Genomic DNA, 17,096 nt, shown 5'->3' with positions numbered 1-17,096 from the left:
ACATTGACATATCGTTATCTCCTAAGTCCATAGTTTACATTAGGGTTTACTCTTGGTGTTGTACATTTTATGGGTTTGGATAACTGTATAATGGCATGTATCCACCATTATAGTATTGTACAGAATAGTTTTGCTACCCAGAAATTCCTCTGTGTTCTGCCTGTTTGTCCCTTCTTTCCCCGAATCCCTGGCAACCACTGATCATTTTACTGTCTCCGTATTTTTGCCTTTTCCAGAGTGTCATATAGTTGGAATTGTACAGTATGTAGCCTTATCAAATTGTTTTCTTTCTCATAGTAATATGCATTTAAGGTTCCTCCATGTCTTTTCATGGTTTTATAGCTTATTATTATTACTGTTATTATTTGGTGCTGAATAATATCCCATTGTCTGGATATACTATAGTTTATCTTTTCAAACTACTGAAGGACATCTTGATTGCTTCCATGTTTTGGCAATTATGAATAAAACTGCTGTAAACATTCATATGCAGGCTTTTGTGTGGACATGGTTTTTAACTCCTTTTGATAAATACCAGGGAGGGCAGTTGCTGGATTGTATGATAAGAGTATCTTTCGTTTTGTAAGAAACTGTCAGACTGTTTTCCAAAGTGCGGTGCCATTTTGCATTCCCACTGCAGTGTATGAGTGTTCCTGTTGCTCCACATCCTTGCCAGCATTTGGTGTCATCATGTGTTGGTTTTTGCCCATTCTAATGGGTGTATAGTGAAAGTTTTTTATTTAAATGCTGGGAGTGATAAAGCTGAATCAGTCCTAGAATCTGCCCTCAAGGACCACTCTATTAGGTCAAATAGGTAGGTACATTGAAAATAATTATACAGGGTAGAAAGTGGATAAATACCACCAGAATGATATTAGGTAATCTGTTGTGAGCATTCAAGGGTGGAGAGATGTAGGGGATTTCTAACTGCAAAGTGAGTTATAGCATTCAGGGGTGGAGGATGGAGAGGATTTGCACCTGCAAAGTGAGTTATGAGGAAGAGCTGCTGATTAAGCTGGATATAGAAGGGTGGCCAGATACAGATATTCACAGTTGTTCTGGGTTGAGGCTGGTACTAAGATGGGCCCTGTGGGAGCAGTTTGCTCACAGATATGGAAATAGGAAAGTGTGGCCTGTACAGATGCAGAGAAATAGCTGAACTGGGCTACCAGTGGTTTTCAGGCATAGAGAGAAGCAATAAAACTAGCATTGTAGACAAAAGTTCACACTTTGGAACACAACTTTGTGAATCAACTATACTCCAATAAAAATTTTAGAAAAAGGTTCAGGCTTTGGAATCAGCCTAGGTTAAAATCCTGGTTCCAACATTTACTATACCTTGGATGTAGTTATTTAATATCTTTAAACCTTATCTGTAAAGTGTAAATGACAGTAGTACCTCACATATCTCATAAGATTATCAGGAGGATTAAGTGATATAATTAGGTCAAGTGATAGATGTAGTGCCTATCATACGTGTTTTATAGATCTTTGAGATGTTTCATAGATACACATGTGTGTGCCCATGTACACGCGCTATAGAGTATAATGTTCAAGCAGAGGTTTTTTGTTTTTTTTTTTAACTGGGGTATAGTTGTTTTACATCAAGCAGAGTTTTGAGAAGGAGATCACTTCAAGAAAACAAGTGAAGGAAAACTACTTTGGTTGGATTGCTCAATCTCTCTTTCCCTTGGTTCTTGAAGAGGCTCTGAGGAATCTGCAAAACTCTCAAAGCAGAGAGGGAAAAGTAATGTAAGAGTTAAGACTGGATTTTTTTCAAGGCATTGTGAATGGAGAAGTGATGATACAGAGGTTATAGAAAATATGATGAAGTGCAAAGTAAAGAATGCTGTGTATGTGTATATCATGTAAAGTAGAAAGAGATTTTTATATGAGCTGTGAATAATTTTTCCACATTTATAAGAGAAGGAAGTTATTTCTAGTTAGGGGAACTGGGGAGAACTTCATGGAAAAGATAGTATTTGGGTAAACATTTGAAGATTGGGTATATTTTCAAAAATAAGAAAGGGGGATCAGGTATTCTGGGCAATGGTATGATCAAAGGAACTGGAGCAGGAAATGTGGGGAACATTTGGGAAATGCATACGTGTCTAATTTCAAGATAGGTCTTTATTGAGGGGAGATGAAAGTAGTTATAGCCAAATTAGGAAGGTCTCTGAATTCTAAAAGTGTTTGATTTTTTTTTTTTTCCTAGTAAAATGGGGAAGGCACACGGGATGAGAGAGGACTATAGGATGGTGGAGGTGGAAGGTGATTTGAAGTGTGCTTCAGAAATATTAGTCTGGCAGCATTGTATACTATGGATGGGGTTAGGGAATAGGGAAAGATGCAAAGATTCTGGAGACAGGAAGTTAAGTCAGAGATTAAATTATCCAGGGAGAAATAAGATCCTGGCTTGGAGTACTGGCAGGGTACATTGAAAATAAGGGCAGTTTTAAAGAGATTTTGGTGGTAGAATCTGTAGTATTTTGCAGCTGGTGCTTATGGAGTGCAAAGGCCAGTGGGTCACATGAATGAGATGTTAAATCCTGGTGTTTTAGCATGATAGTCATATCATTAACAGATAAAGAATTTACAAGGAGGAGTAAATTTGGAGATGTTTATGTGCTAGGTTTTCTAAATTGTACTTTGAGATGGTATCAGCTTTTCCTGGCATTTCTTTGCTTGAAACTGTGGGAAGTTATGAGATTACCCAAGGAACGTAGAGGGAGGAAAGAGGGCAAAAGTCAGAATCATGCAGTGTACCTAGAGAGCAAGATGAGGCAGAGATGGAAACAAGAATGGGTAGTTGGAGTAGTAGGAAGAAGATCAGGAGAATATATTAACAAATTAGTCACAGGAAGGACGTGCTGAGGAAAAAAAGTGATCAGAATTGTTAAGTGGGCATAGATGTTGAGGGTGGTAGACGCTGTGAAAGATTTTTGGATTTAGTGGCTCAGTGGATGGCTGTTAAATACAGGGAGTAAATTGTGAGTGGTTGGCAAGGATAGTGGAATCAGAATGGCTCACAGTTGCCTTTCTGAGGGCTGTTGCTAGTTCGGAGCTTCTTTCTCTGACTTTTTGTGTTGGGGCCAAAGTGTGATTTATAGGGAATGCCCTATGTTGCATCCTAGACAGATTCCCTGGTTTACCACCATTATTATTTTCTTTTCTACTTTGCGATAAAAAATCTGGAGCAATAGCTAGAGGGCTGTTGTTTCTTATTTTCTCTCATTTCTCCCAGGGTTTTAAAATTGCATGTAATAGAATTGAGAATTGCTTCTTTTTTTTCTACATATTTAAATAAGCCTGGATTTTCAACAATGATTATGATAAATTGATGTTCTGAAATAAGTTGGTCCTTTGAAGAGATGAAAATTAAATTATGGATCAGATTGGTCTTTTGAGTATGTTTAATGGCCTTACTCAACAAAACAGATAACCTTCTGTTGGGCTTCCAATATTACTTTTCAACTCTTATAGACCTAATGCAAAAATCTAGGAACTATTTGAGATGGTTATTTGTTAAATGAAGGAGTGAGATAGGGAAGGATTCTGTAGAAACATGAAGTAAAGCAGTTATTTAGGGTAGATCAAACCTGTTTATAGGTCAAGCTGGAGGAAGCAGTGGTAAGTAATTGGAGAAGGGATAGAAGGGCTAATAATGGATGCACAAAGATTATGAGGAATCCAAGGGAAGTCTGGATTGAATTATGGAACAGGAGAGACAACGGTGATGATCCTTCTTTAGACGGGCTGATACAAACACTGAAAGGGGTAGGGCAGTGGGGCAGTACTTCAAAATATGAATATATATATATTAAAAGAGTTTTTTTTGGTTCAGAGTATTATAATAACCTTTTTATTTACATATGTAAACTTAGAAGGGAGTAAGGCATTTATAATTAAAATTATTTTGAGTTGGAATTATAAAAAGATCGTTCTAAGTCACTGAAAGTTTATCACCTATCTGAACATATCTCAGTGGCTTCTCTTACTAAATTATTTCAGTCTTAAGTTTTGGTGCCAGATTTTCCTTTACCTTCCCTGTTAAGTTTCGACTCATGTATTTCATACTTTTCCAGATCTAGACTATATGGTAAATGATTCAAGCTTGTGTCTAGCCATGTTGAGGATCAGAATAAAACCTGTTCTAGTTTGATAATATTTTTTTACTCCTTTGGATAATTTTTCTGTTTCTGGCGCATAGATTCTTTTCAGTATTGATTCTGACCAGTATAGTAGATTCCAGACTTACTCTTTTTATTTAAAAAATTAAGCAATCTTTTTTATACTTTTAGAGTTAAAATGGGCACTATAAAAATCAAATCCAATGTGATTATGGCAAGCACGTATCTTAGGTTTTTTGAGGTGATTCAGATCTTTAGATAGCCTGTGTGATAGTCTGACAGTCTTTTCTTATATTTGGTTCAGAAAACATAGTTGCTGAACTAGAGCTAGTTTCTTAAGCTGTAAAGAATGTCAACCTGATGAATTAAGAAATCACTGTGATGAATATTTGGTTTTTATTATCTTCTCAAGATTTATGTTAAAACTGTATTTCATGTCAGTGTTTCTTTTCTGATGCAGTTTTCAACTTGACCAACAATGTGGATTTGGACAACACCAAAAAGAAAATGGAGATATACCAAAAGGAAAACAAAGATGTCATTCAGAAAAATAAGTTAAAGCTGGTTGGTTGCTAAGTATTTTCTTCTTCTTAGAGATGAATGCTTCCACATGATCCTTTAAAAAGCTATCTTTCTCTAAAACTAGTTATATTTACAAAGAATTTAGCTGAAATTAAGGCCAGAAATACTAATATATGTATATAGGCATATAGGCATATAGGTACGAGGCACACATTACTATAGCAAAGACAGTTTTGGTGGCATTGTTAAAATATATCCTATAAAGGAAAAATAATTATAGACATGCAAAGATTTAATTAACTTTTAATTAACAATTTAGGTTTAATTAACAATTTAGCTATCATTTCTTCAGTACAACTTGGCTTTCTAGTTTTGGGGGAAAGCAGAGGTAATTGTTTTTGAGGCACCGTATCAGGAATTTGTAATCATTGGTAAAAATGATATAGATATATTTGGATTACATAGCTTGTATTTTCATCTTGTACTTAGAAGGACTTCCTTTTTATAGTCTTTAAGTGTTTCATTTAGACACTTCTTTCCTGCAATAAAACTCTCAAGGAATTGGCATTCTATTCCGTTCATATCCAGCCTGGCTTCCTTAGAAAGGTGTCTCATTTCTGAAAGCATCAGTGTGCCATAAAAATTACTCTTTGCCCAGTAGCCTTCTCTGGGTACATCAGAAGATACATGCAGAATAGGTATGCCCAGGTAACTTGTTGCATTAGCTCTGTTTAAATTAATAAGTTTGTTCTTTTCAAGTGAGTGCTTTTTTCACTTATCGTTTTAAACTAGCAAATAATATTGAGCGTTGAAAGAATAATCTAATTTTAGGCTGGTTATATTATTTTAAAGTAGGAATTTCTAATTATCTGAAAACTTTATAATGATAGGTTATTGAATACAGTTGACCCTTGAACAACACAAGTTTGAACTGCGTGGGTCCACTTAACACCTGGATTATTTTCAATAGTAAATGCTACAGTACCACACGATGCGAGGTTGGTTGAATCCTTGGATGCAGAACTGCAGATACAGAGGGAACCACTGATAAGGAGGGCAGACTATAAATTATACACAGATTTTCAATTGTGCGAAGGGTCAGCGCCCCTAACCCCCTGTGTTGTACAAGGATCAACTTGTATTTTATGTAATACATGTTACAGTGACTGCATTTATTCTTCATATTAACATTTAGCACCTGGATCTATTATAACAAAGGGTTTTGGTCAGTAATTCATTATCATTTATTAATTGGTCATTCTGTGCTGAGCATTTTATCTATTAGTGATACTTACTATCACTATTTGGTATTGGCATAAATACAGACATAGGACCATTTTTTAAGATGGTGCAAATTAACATATATCAGTAACTGTGGTATCATTGGGTAGAGACAGTTCTCAAGTGGCCCAAGGAGTGTGGACTATATGACTGATGTCTTTTTGCAAACCTGAGGTAGCAACTTGTCTTTAATGTCTTTGTGAAAGTTGAAGTCTTACTGTTCCAAAAATATCAGAATTGTGTCAAAAAGGAAAAAAAAAGCAATCTCTTGCATGATTAGGCACATGAAATGACCCATTTCTGACATAGAGAAACTATTACTGAGGTGTCTGCTAACGAGATCTTATTTGTCTCATGGAGCTGGCACCTAGCATCAATTGTGAGCATGGAGAAACTGAATAAAGATGATTTAATCTTGAAATAGAGTCTTAGTGAAGATTAGCTTAATTTTTATCTTCCGTTTTCTGGATTCTCATGAGCAGCAGAGATTGCTGCATAGAATGTCTATCAATTTAGCAAAAAAAAACTTTAGTTCAATAAGCATTTGTTGAACGTCTGCTAAACACATAGTATACAAAGATGAATAAGAACCCTGGTTCTGTAGGGACCAAGTAATTTCAGTAAAATGACATAGGCACATGGAGAGTTCTGTGTGCTTGCTGTTATGGGAATACAGAAGAGGGATACCTAATCTATTCTAGGAAGATTGGGAAAGGCATTCCAGGTGAGATAATGCCTGAATGGAGCTTTGAAGGACAAGTAGAAGTTACCAAGTTGTAGAAGACGGGAAGGGGGCGGGTTGGGAAGCTGCACAAAGACATTCCAGGCAGAAAGAAATCATGAGCAAAGGCAAAATGGCATGGATAATCACAGAGAGCTCTGAGAATTTTAAGTAGTTCTATATTGCCAAGTTCAATAGAGAGTTGAAACGGAAGTAGAAAGAGCCTAGGTAACATAAGGCCTTATGTATTGTGAAAAGTAATTTGGACTTATAATGACCAGTTGTTTGTATGTTTTAGCAGGTGAACCTTTTCTTCAAATGAAGCCTTACTCTGAATACGTTTGTTGAATCAACAGTGGGAGGACGAAAAGGCTTGAATTCCCATCTGCTCAGTCTCTTCTGTAGTGTACCTTAGACATCTTATTAGGGAATTCCCAGGATTCCTTAGAGTAATGTTATAGAAACCTAGCTGTTAATGATTGTCATTGAAGGGTATTAAACAAAGTGATAATAAAGTATTGTCCTTATTAGAATAGATTTATTGCTTTTGTGGAGGTTGAATTTGAGAGGATCAAACCTGGAGTTTAGGAGGCCAATGGGAGGTTATTGCAGTCTTGTAGGCGGGTTCAGAGGTGACTTAAACAAGGAATTAAGAGGTAGGGATGAATTAGAGAAATGTTTTGAGTTTGAAATAGCAAGTCCTAATGATGGATTAGAAGTGGGAGGTAAAGGTAAGGGAGGTTGATTGGGTAAGGTGGTGCCATTAGGGAGAAAACAGAGACCTTCTAGTCTTTCAGCCTGCTTCCCTTCTCCCAGTCCAGTACCTTCTTTGTGCCCCCAATGTTTGATTTTTAATGATAGCTATTTTCCCAGTTATTCAATCAGCTAGCTGGCCAACCAATATTTATTGAGGCTTTCTATTTTCAAAATACTTAAATACAGTGAGAAAATTGAGGCTACCAGTTTCTCATTGACAAAGCCAATAGACTCTTTGTTGGTCTGAATGTCATTTGGTCTGTAGGCAGGGCAGTATTTGATGCAGGCTTCTCCCTTGATGTGAAACTCTTCCTTGACTTCTGTGGGGCCACTCCATTCTCTTCATCCTGCTGCTCTCACCTTCCTCTTTCATCCTTTTAAGAGGCTTCTCTTTCCTTTCTGTTTCTTAAACACTTGGATTCCTCTCCGTGCTTCTCTTTAAGAGTTAATCCTTTACACTGATTACTCTCAAGTGTTTCTGCGGCCCATTGTTTTCCTCCTGAGCTCCAAGAATTATATGTGATACATCCATATATCTGTAATTGGTTAATCGACATTTTTTTCTGGATGCATTAAAGGCATTTGTGATTCAGCATTCCAGAACTGATTTTTTTTTTCCTTCCAGTTTTATTGAGCTGTACATAATTGACATATGGCACTATGTAAGTTTAAGGTATACAGCATAATGATTTGACTTATATATCTCATGAAATGATTATCACAATAAGTTTAGTAAACATCCATCATCTCATATAGATACAAAATAAAAGAAAAAAATTTTTTCCTTATGGTGAGAACTCTTAGGATTTACTCTCTTAAGAACTTTCATAATAGCAGTGTCTATTATATTTATCGTGTTGTACATTGCATCCCTAGCTAATCTTATAACTGGAAGTTGGTACCTTTTGACTACCTTTATCCAGTTTCTCCTCCCCCTAGCCCCTGCTTCTGGTAATCACAAATCTGATCTCTTTTTCAGTGATTTGTTTGTTCGTTTTTGTAGTATAATTGACCTACAACATTGTTTTAGTTCCTGGTGCACAACATAGTGATTCGATATTTCTATACATTTCAAAATGATCACCATGATAAGTCAAGTTACCATGTTGATTGTATGGTTACCATCATGATACAAAGATACTGCATTCCTGTTGACTGTATTCTCCCACACTGTATATTTCATACCTGTGACTTATTTATTTTGTAACTGGAACTTTGTACCTCTTGATCTTCCTCACCTATTTCTCTCATTCCTCATCCCCCCTCCCCTCTGGCAACCACCTGTTTGTTCTCTGTATCTGTGACTCTGTTTCTGTTTTGTTGTTTTTGTTCACTGGTTTTGTTTTTTAGATTCCAAATGTAAGTGAAATCATACAGTATTTGTCTTTCTCTGTCTGACTTATTTAACTTAGCATACTACCATCTAGGTTAATCCAAATGGCAAGATTTCATTCTTTTTTTATGGCTGAGTAATATTTGATTGTGTGTATATATATATATATTTCACATCTTTTTTTAATCCATGCTTCTATTATTGATGGGTACTTAAGGTGCTTCCATTATCTTGGCTATTGTAAATAATGCATAAATGAACATTGGGGTGCATATATCTTTTCAAATTAGTGTTTTTATTTTCTTTGGATAAGTACCCAGATTTGCTGGATTGTATGGTAGTTCTGTTTCTAATTTTTTGAGGAACCTTATTGTTTTCCATAGTGTCTGCACCAATTTACATTCGCACCAAGAGTGCGCTAGGGTCCCCTTTTCTCCACATCCTTGACAGCATTTATTTGTTGTCTTTTTGATTGTAGCCATTCTGACAGGTGTGAGGTGATATCTCATTGTGGTTTTGATTTGCATTTCCCTGATGATTAGTGATGTTGAGCATCTTTTCCTGAGCCTTTTGGCCATCTGTATGTCTTCTCTGGAAAAAAGTCTATTCAGGTTCTTTGCCCACTTTTTAATCAGGTTGTTTGTTTTTTTTTTTTTTAAAGATTTATTTATTTATTATTGTTTTCTTGGGCTGCGTTGTGTCTTTGTTGCTGCGTGGGCTTTCTCTAGTTGCGGCGAGGGGGGGCTACTTCCTTACGGTGCGCGGGCTTCTCATAGCGGTGGCTTCTCTTGTTGCGGAGCACGGGATCTAGGCACGTGGGCTTCAGTAGCTGCAGCACGTGGGCTCAGTAGTAGTGGCTCGCAGACCCTAGAGCACAGCTCAGTAGTTGTGGTGTACGGGCTTAGTTGCTCTGTGGCATGTGGGATCCTCCTGGACCAGGGATTGAACCTGTGTCCCCTGCATTGGCAGGCGGATTCTTAACCACTGCGACACTGGGGAAGTCCCAGGTTGTTTGTATTTTGATGTTGAGCTCTATGAATTCTTTGTATATTTTGGATATTAACCCCTTATCAGATTTATCGTTTGCTAAGACTGATGTTAAAGAGCATACTACCAGTGTTTTCTTCTAAGAGTTTTATGGTTTCGGGTCTTACATTTAAGTCTTCAATCCCTTTGGAGTTTATTTTTGTATATGGTGTGAGAAAGTAGTCCAGTTTAATTCTTTTGCATGTAGCTGTCCAGTTTTTGCAAAACCATTTATCGAAGAGGCTGTCTTTTCCTCATTATATATTCTTGCCTCCTTTGTCATAGATTAATTTCCCATATAGTGTGGGTTTATTTCTGAGCTCTCTATTCTGTTCCATTGATCTTTGTTTTTGTACCAGTACCATATTTTTTTGAAGACTGTGGCTTGGTATTATAGTTTGAAATCAGGGAGTGTGATACCTCCAGCTTTGTTCTTCTTTCTCATGATTGTTTTGGCTACTTGGGGTCTTTTGTGTTGCCATACACAAAAAGAATTATTTGTTCTAGTTCTGTGAAAAATGCCATTGGTATTTTGATAGGGATTGCATTCAATCTGTAGATTGCCTTGGGGTAGTATGGCCATTTTAACAATATTAATTCTTCCAACCCATGAGCACAGTATATCTTTCCATTTGTTTGTCTTGTCTTCAGTTTCTTTTGTCAGTGTCTTATAGTGTTCTCTGTACAGGTCTTTTACCTCCTTAGTTAGATGAATTCCTAGGTATTTTATTCGTTTTGATACAGATGTAAATGAGATTAATTTATCTTTCTGATAGTTTGTTGTTAGTGTATAGAAATGCAACAGATTTCTATATATTAATTTTGTATCCTGCAAGTTTACTGAATTCATTGATGAGTTCTAATAGGTTTTTTGGTGGCATCTTTAGGATTTTCTATATACAGTATCATGCCATCCGTAAACAGTGGCAGCTTTTCTTCTTCCTTTCCAATCTGAATTCCTTTTATTTCTTTTTTTGTCTGATTGCTGTGGCTAGGACTTCCGGTACTATGTTAAATAAAAGTGGCAAGAGTGGGCATCCTTGTCTTGTTCCTGATCTCAGAGGAAATGCTTTCAGCTTTTCACTGTTGAGTATGATATTAGTCGTGGGCTTGTCATATTTGGCCTTTGTTATGTTGAATTATGTTCTCTGTGCCCACTTGTTTAGAGTTTTTATCATAAACCGATGTTGAATTTTATCAAAAGACCTTTTTGCATCTATTGAGATGACCATATGCTTTTTATTTTCCAATTTGTAAATGTGGTGTATCACATTGATTGATTTGTGGATGTTTAACCATCCTTGCACCCCTGGGATAAATTCCACATGATTATGTTATATAATCCTTTTAATGTATTGTTGAATTTGGTTTGCTGATATTTTGTTGAGGATTTTTGCATCTATGTTCATCATAATTGAACTTTTTAATCTTCACTCTCCCACCTATTTCTCCTATTACATTCTTTATCTAAGTGTTCTAGCCATATCTGGTCAGTCTTCATATATTGTTGATAGTCTTTCCTTATGACCTTTCAAACCTGGTTCCTCCTCTAATTATATTATTGTTACCTTACTTAGGGTCCTCATTATTTCTTACTGGAGTTATTGAAGTATTCTTCTAACTAGTCTTCCTGTCTTCAGTCTTGAACCCCATTGATATGTATTCTTCACTGCTTCTAGTCATCTTTCTAAACTCTAATGTCTTCCCAGTTGTCTTAGTATGGCATAAATGCATCCCTTAGTATGATATGGTCGACTTTCCATGATCTGCCATCTGCTTGCCTCTCCAGCTTTATCTAGAGCTTTCCCCAACTCCCATATTTCATGACTTGGCCATACCAAGCATTCCAGCTTTATTCATGTCTTTGCGCCTTTGTTTTCTCTGCCTAAATGGCTCTTCCACTCTCCAGTGGGGGTAAATACCTACTGTTTGAAGTCTGCTCAACCTCCATATATTAGTTACCTAGGGCTGTTAAAACAAATTACCAAAAACTGGGTGATTTATAACAACAGGAATTTGTTCTCTTACGAGAACAGGCTTCTGTAGGCTACAAGTCTGAAATCAAGGTGTCATCAGGGTCATGGTCTCTCTGAAAGCTCTAGGGAAGAATCTTTCTTTGCCTTTTTTAGCACCTTTGGCACCACTCTGATTTCTGCCTCTGTCTTCACATGGCCTTCTCCCCATGTGTCTGTGTCAAAATTTCCAGTATGACCTATCTTAACTTGATTACATCTGCAAAGACCCTATTTCCAAATAAGGTCACACTTATAGGTACCAGGGGTTAAAACTTCAACATATATTTTGGGGGCACACATTCAACCCATAACACTCTATACGAAATCTTTTCTAACTCTACCTGTCCTCCATCATTGCAAGGAGAATTTACCACTCTATCAATTCTGTCCCAACTGTACTCTGTGTATATACCTCTCTGTCACTTGTCATACTTATTACGTATATGTCACTGTTTTATCATGAGACTCATCCTTTTCTGCTTATGGACCTATAGTCCAGTAATTCACTTTTCTAGCCCTCATATCTCACCCCCTAACTTTTTACATTTATTCCTAGTAATCCTTCTAAATCAAGTTTGAATTCTCTTCTCCACTGGGTACCTGAGTTAGAATAGTAACCTCAGTAATAGAGGTTTGTGAAATTACAGGGAGAGATGCTAATAGGACTTAGCAACTGATTTAATTTAAGAGGAATGGGGTTGGGGGAGAGGGAGTAAACAGAGATGACTTTGAGGTTTCAACTTGAGTTGCCTGAGATGTAGGTGTGCGCTTAGCAGAAATCAGGAATACAGGAGGGTGATCAGCTTTGGGAAACCAAATGCTAAACTTAATTTTGGATATACTGAGTTTGAATTATAAGTGAAACATTTTTTTATTTGGGAATCTTGTTTCTTTGGGGAGTTTAATTTGTGAAGTGAAAAAAATCTAATAGAGTGTTTTAATTATTATTTTACATAAAAATGTACTTTTCTTTGAGGTCTCTGTTAATTCATATATCATTTTAGTGATCCCCAAATGTATTATACTCTCTCCCTCTATTCTGTATTTGTCTTGAGGTGCCATAAATTCTCAATGTTTTATTGAATTAAGAAAAAAAAGAAGGTATTACATTTTCAATAGCAACAATCAAGGATTTAAAGTAAAGCCATTCAGATTTTACTATATTTCTCATTCAGAAGACTTAAAGAACAAAGGCTAGGTATAATATTGCTTTTAAGTATGAGTTAGAGTTGGAATAAATTTCAGAACCTGGAAGTATTTAATATTTCTGAGGAACTTCATAAAAGGGAAATGAGTAGGCCTGTAGTTCATTCTCTCTACATATTAGCTCTGGATTTTGAATTTTTCAGTCTACAAAGAGGACCCTTGAAATTTATATGCTTGTGTTAGAAAATAACTTCAGTTTTTCATAACTTACCTTAAATGAATGCTATTTGGAACTCAAGCATCAGAAAGACTTATTTTAACTTGGGAAAAAGAAGCTAACTACTATGTTAACTTTTCATTGTCTTATATATTCTGAAAATTGTTTCTATTAAATAAGCCAGTCTTTTATATGGAGTGTTTCAATCAATAGTTCTATATGGAGATTATCTATTTGTTGTTGGGTTTTTTGTTTTATTTTGTTTTTCTTGTTAAATCTCCTCAAATAAAGACATTATTAAGCAGTTTCTACAATACTGCAGCTGGGCTCAGTGTACTTTGTTTAGGTGTTCATTTAGTGCTAGATGTCATTCTCTTTAATGTAACATGTCCACATGAAATAAAATGAATTCTAGTTCTTTTAAAGTGGAATTGCTGCACTATTAAACAATTAGTGACTAGTGCATTTTATGATTCCAAGAAAGGAGGTACAGAGTATGGTATAGGGTTGATTTTGGTTACTAAATTTATTCCATGCCATATATCAATGTTTCTGTTTTAGACTCGGGAACAGGAGGAATTGGAAGAAGCTTTAGAGGTAGAACGACAGGAAAATGAACAAAGAAGACTATTTATACAAAAAGAAGAACAACTGCAGCAGATTCTAAAAAGGAAGAATAAGCAGGCTTTTTTAGATGAACTGGTACGTATTAATGTTAATTGTGATAAAAAATCATTTGTCTTCAGGGTTTATCTTTCCTATTTATTATGCTGGGTAATGGTATTTAAATAGCATTTCTATAGTTTGTGCTGGTTTATTCACCTTCTGTTCCTTTATTTTAAAAAAATGTTTGTCAATATCCATTTTATTTTCAGATAAGAGAGTAATATTATAACTAACATAAGCCAGTTTACTATTAATAGGTTGTTGATGTGTTTCTGAGCTTACTGACTAAAACATATTGTTTTCAGAGCATTTTTCTCCTGATTAATACTGGTTTTCTAATAACTAGCTCATTTTCAAGTGTTTTGGCTTCATGCTGAAGTTTTAGTGACTCTGGTTACTCTGTGAGAACTATATTTCCTATTTTTGCATGAAAAAATACATTTGAAAGAAATGGTAATGTCTTGCAAGTTATTGGTGTTTTCTAGTTATTAGCTCCCCAAGTAGTCAACATTGTTAGATAATAGCAGTAATTATAACCAAGGTTTATGAAGTGTTTCATATATTGGAGAATATTATTTGATGCTTATAAACCATTGTGATATTGATGAAATCACAATTAGAAAATCATCCTTTCCAGTAAAGTCTTTTTACATTCTTCCTTTCCCCTTTCTGGCCCCGTAATTAATTTCCATGTGGTGTTAACACACTTAACTCCTCAGTCTACTAGTTGCTATGCTGTTTGTTATTCTGTGATCAGGTAAAAGTGTATGTGTATATTTTTCTACTGTGCTTTTGCCCTAAAAGCATTTAAGCCATATAACCAGGAATAAAAAGAGAAAGCAAGATAATTTAAATTAGAAGTAGGTGAGAAAGTAAACAAAAAGTAAGGGTAAAGGCCTTAGTGAGGCTCAGACAGAAAATGCTTATCATAAACCCTATCTACTTTGTATGGGTGGAATGTAAATTTGGTTCTAAAAATGAGGACAGGGAGTTCCCTGGTGGTCTAGTGGTTAGGATTCGGCGCTTTCAGTGCCATGGCCTGGGTTCAGTCCCTGGTTGGGAAATGAGATACTGCAGGCTGCACCGTGTGCCGTTGCACCAAGAAAGGAAAAAAAATGAGGACAGCAGTGTATAAAATAGAATATGTTTTTTTTTCCTTAGTAACTTCCATTAATTTTTCTCTTTAATATTTATTTATTTTTATATTTGGTTGCACCAGGTCTTAGTTGCAGCAGGTGGGCTCCTTAGTTGTGTCCCCAGGGCTCCTTAGTTGTGGCATGAGAACTCTTAGTTGTGGCATGCATGTGGGATCTAGTTCCATGACCTGGGCCCCCTGCATTGGGAGCATGGAGTCTTATCCCCTGTGCCACCAGGGAAATCCCTAACTTCCATTAATTTTTGTTGAAACTATTAAGTGACAGTTGTGGCTTTAACAGTTGAAATGATGAATGTCATGTTTTACGTTTTTTTTGTAGACATGTAGCTTGTGAGAAATTAAAAACTTTAAAGAATGAATTAGTAAAGATTCATGTTACAATTATTTTTTGGAAAGGTTTCTCTCATCATTTTATGCAGTTTTCTTTGGTAATGCTTTCCACTATACAGTTAATTGAGTTAATTCCAAATACAGAACTTAGATATAAGACGAAAATACACTTTAACTTTTAAAAAATGTTCCATTTAGTATAAAGCGTTTTTAGTTTTGATTTTGAGATTAGCTGGTTTTGCATAGCAATTATTTTTGCATATTCTTTTTGTCTTTAGTCTTTTAGCATGAAGTTTTGCTGCCTCATTGAGGTGTTCTTGGCAATTGAGCTACAACTGCCAATGTTGTACATTGTGTATAATCTGGAGTTAATATTGGCTTTTGTTAAGAACTGCTCCCCCTTCCTGTTTTCTTCACCTGCAAGTCATTACTGTGCATACTTTCTTTACTGTTTAGATCATGTAACATGGTGGTTAAATAATCCTTAACAATTTACTGTATTCATTAGAACAATTAATTACAACAGATTGGTTTAAATACCAATTCAATTTGAATTTCTCATTTTCATATTTAAATTTATTTTTAAAGATTGTTACTTTAATTTTTTAATATTTATTAAAAAATTTTTGTTTAATGCTAACATATATTTCATCCTTATTGACTAACTGAAAGAATTCATTAACTTTCTTTTTATCCTCCTGAATCCTTATTAAGTAAAAGAATACATTGTATTTTTTTCTATGTATGTTCATGTGTTAGATTTTATTAAGAAAGATTGAATTGGCATCTGTAAATATATCTAGAAGCTTAAATCTTAGAATGATTCTCTGGATCTAATTTAGGCAACTAGTATAAGCACAACTTATTAGAATTTTTTTTCTGCTGTTTCTGGTCCTGTGCTACAAGTTACTTTTTAACCTTTTATAAAAGCATTGGCATTACACTATACTGTATGATGTGACAGGATTTTAATGTTATGGTCTTAATGTTTATGGCTTAGCATTTACTATAATGTTGCCTAAAATGTCCATTTATTTAATCCTAACTGTAAATTCAGGGTTTTTTTTTTTTAAAGTTTGGAAAAAGATTTTTATACAGGTCCTGACTTATTAAATCTTTTTATATTCTTTTTTGAAAATTCTCTTCAACTATGTCTTAAATTTTGTTAAGGGCTAATATTGTCAAACGCAGTAGCTGATTTTTATTAGAATATTGTTTGCCAGATGGCTTGCTTTACGTCAGTTAAAATAATCTTTAAAAAATGGTCATTATAAAGCTTTTAATGAGTATTACAGGTAGTCTTAATTAAAATTTCTTTAAATATTGAGCAGTGTACCTTCAGGCAATCAGCGTAGCTTAGGGAACCTTTCAGGGTAAAAATGGAAAGCTAAGAAGAATGAAATAACTTGAAAGGCTGAATCTGCATTTTTTGTGTTTCTGAGATCATGTATGTTTCCCATAGTTTATTTTACTCTGTAGATTTTTTTGTTGTTGTTAGAACTCCTGCTTATTTCTAGTTTAACTTTTTTTTTAAAATTTATTTTTGGCTTCATTGGGTCTTTGTTGCTGTGCGTGGGCTTTCTAGTTGCAGAGAGCGAGGGCCGCTCCTTGCTGCGGTGCGCGGGCTTCTCACTGTGGTGGCCTCTCTTGTTGCGGACCACAACTTCAGTAGTTGTGGCACGCGGGCCCAGCAGCTGCGTCTGGCGGGCTCCAGAGCACAGGCTTAGCAGTTGTGGTGCACGGGCCCAGCTGCTCCGTGGCATGTGGGATCCTCCCGACCAGGGCCTGTACCTGCGT

General features: G+C 35.7%; 1 protein-coding gene across 4 annotated transcripts in view; it reads left to right on the top strand.

Moving 5' to 3' along the window:
- Positions 1–17,096, top strand: part of MNAT1 (MNAT1 component of CDK activating kinase) — a 211,877-nt gene that overhangs the window by 53,872 nt on the left and 140,909 nt on the right. For all 4 annotated transcript variants that reach the window (XM_082386675.1, XM_082386677.1, XM_082386674.1 and 1 more), the window contains exons 4-5: positions 4,591–4,694; positions 13,709–13,849. In XM_082386675.1, coding sequence (XP_082242801.1) covers positions 4,591–4,694; positions 13,709–13,849 — 245 coding nt within the window. The remainder of the gene's footprint in view (positions 1–4,590; positions 4,695–13,708; positions 13,850–17,096) is intronic.

Source organism: Balaenoptera borealis (assembly GCF_965194805.1).
Source record: "Balaenoptera borealis genome assembly, chromosome: 3".
NCBI classification, from domain to species: Eukaryota; Metazoa; Chordata; class Mammalia; order Artiodactyla; family Balaenopteridae; genus Balaenoptera; species Balaenoptera borealis.
This window is presented reverse-complemented; position numbering and strand designations above follow the sequence as displayed.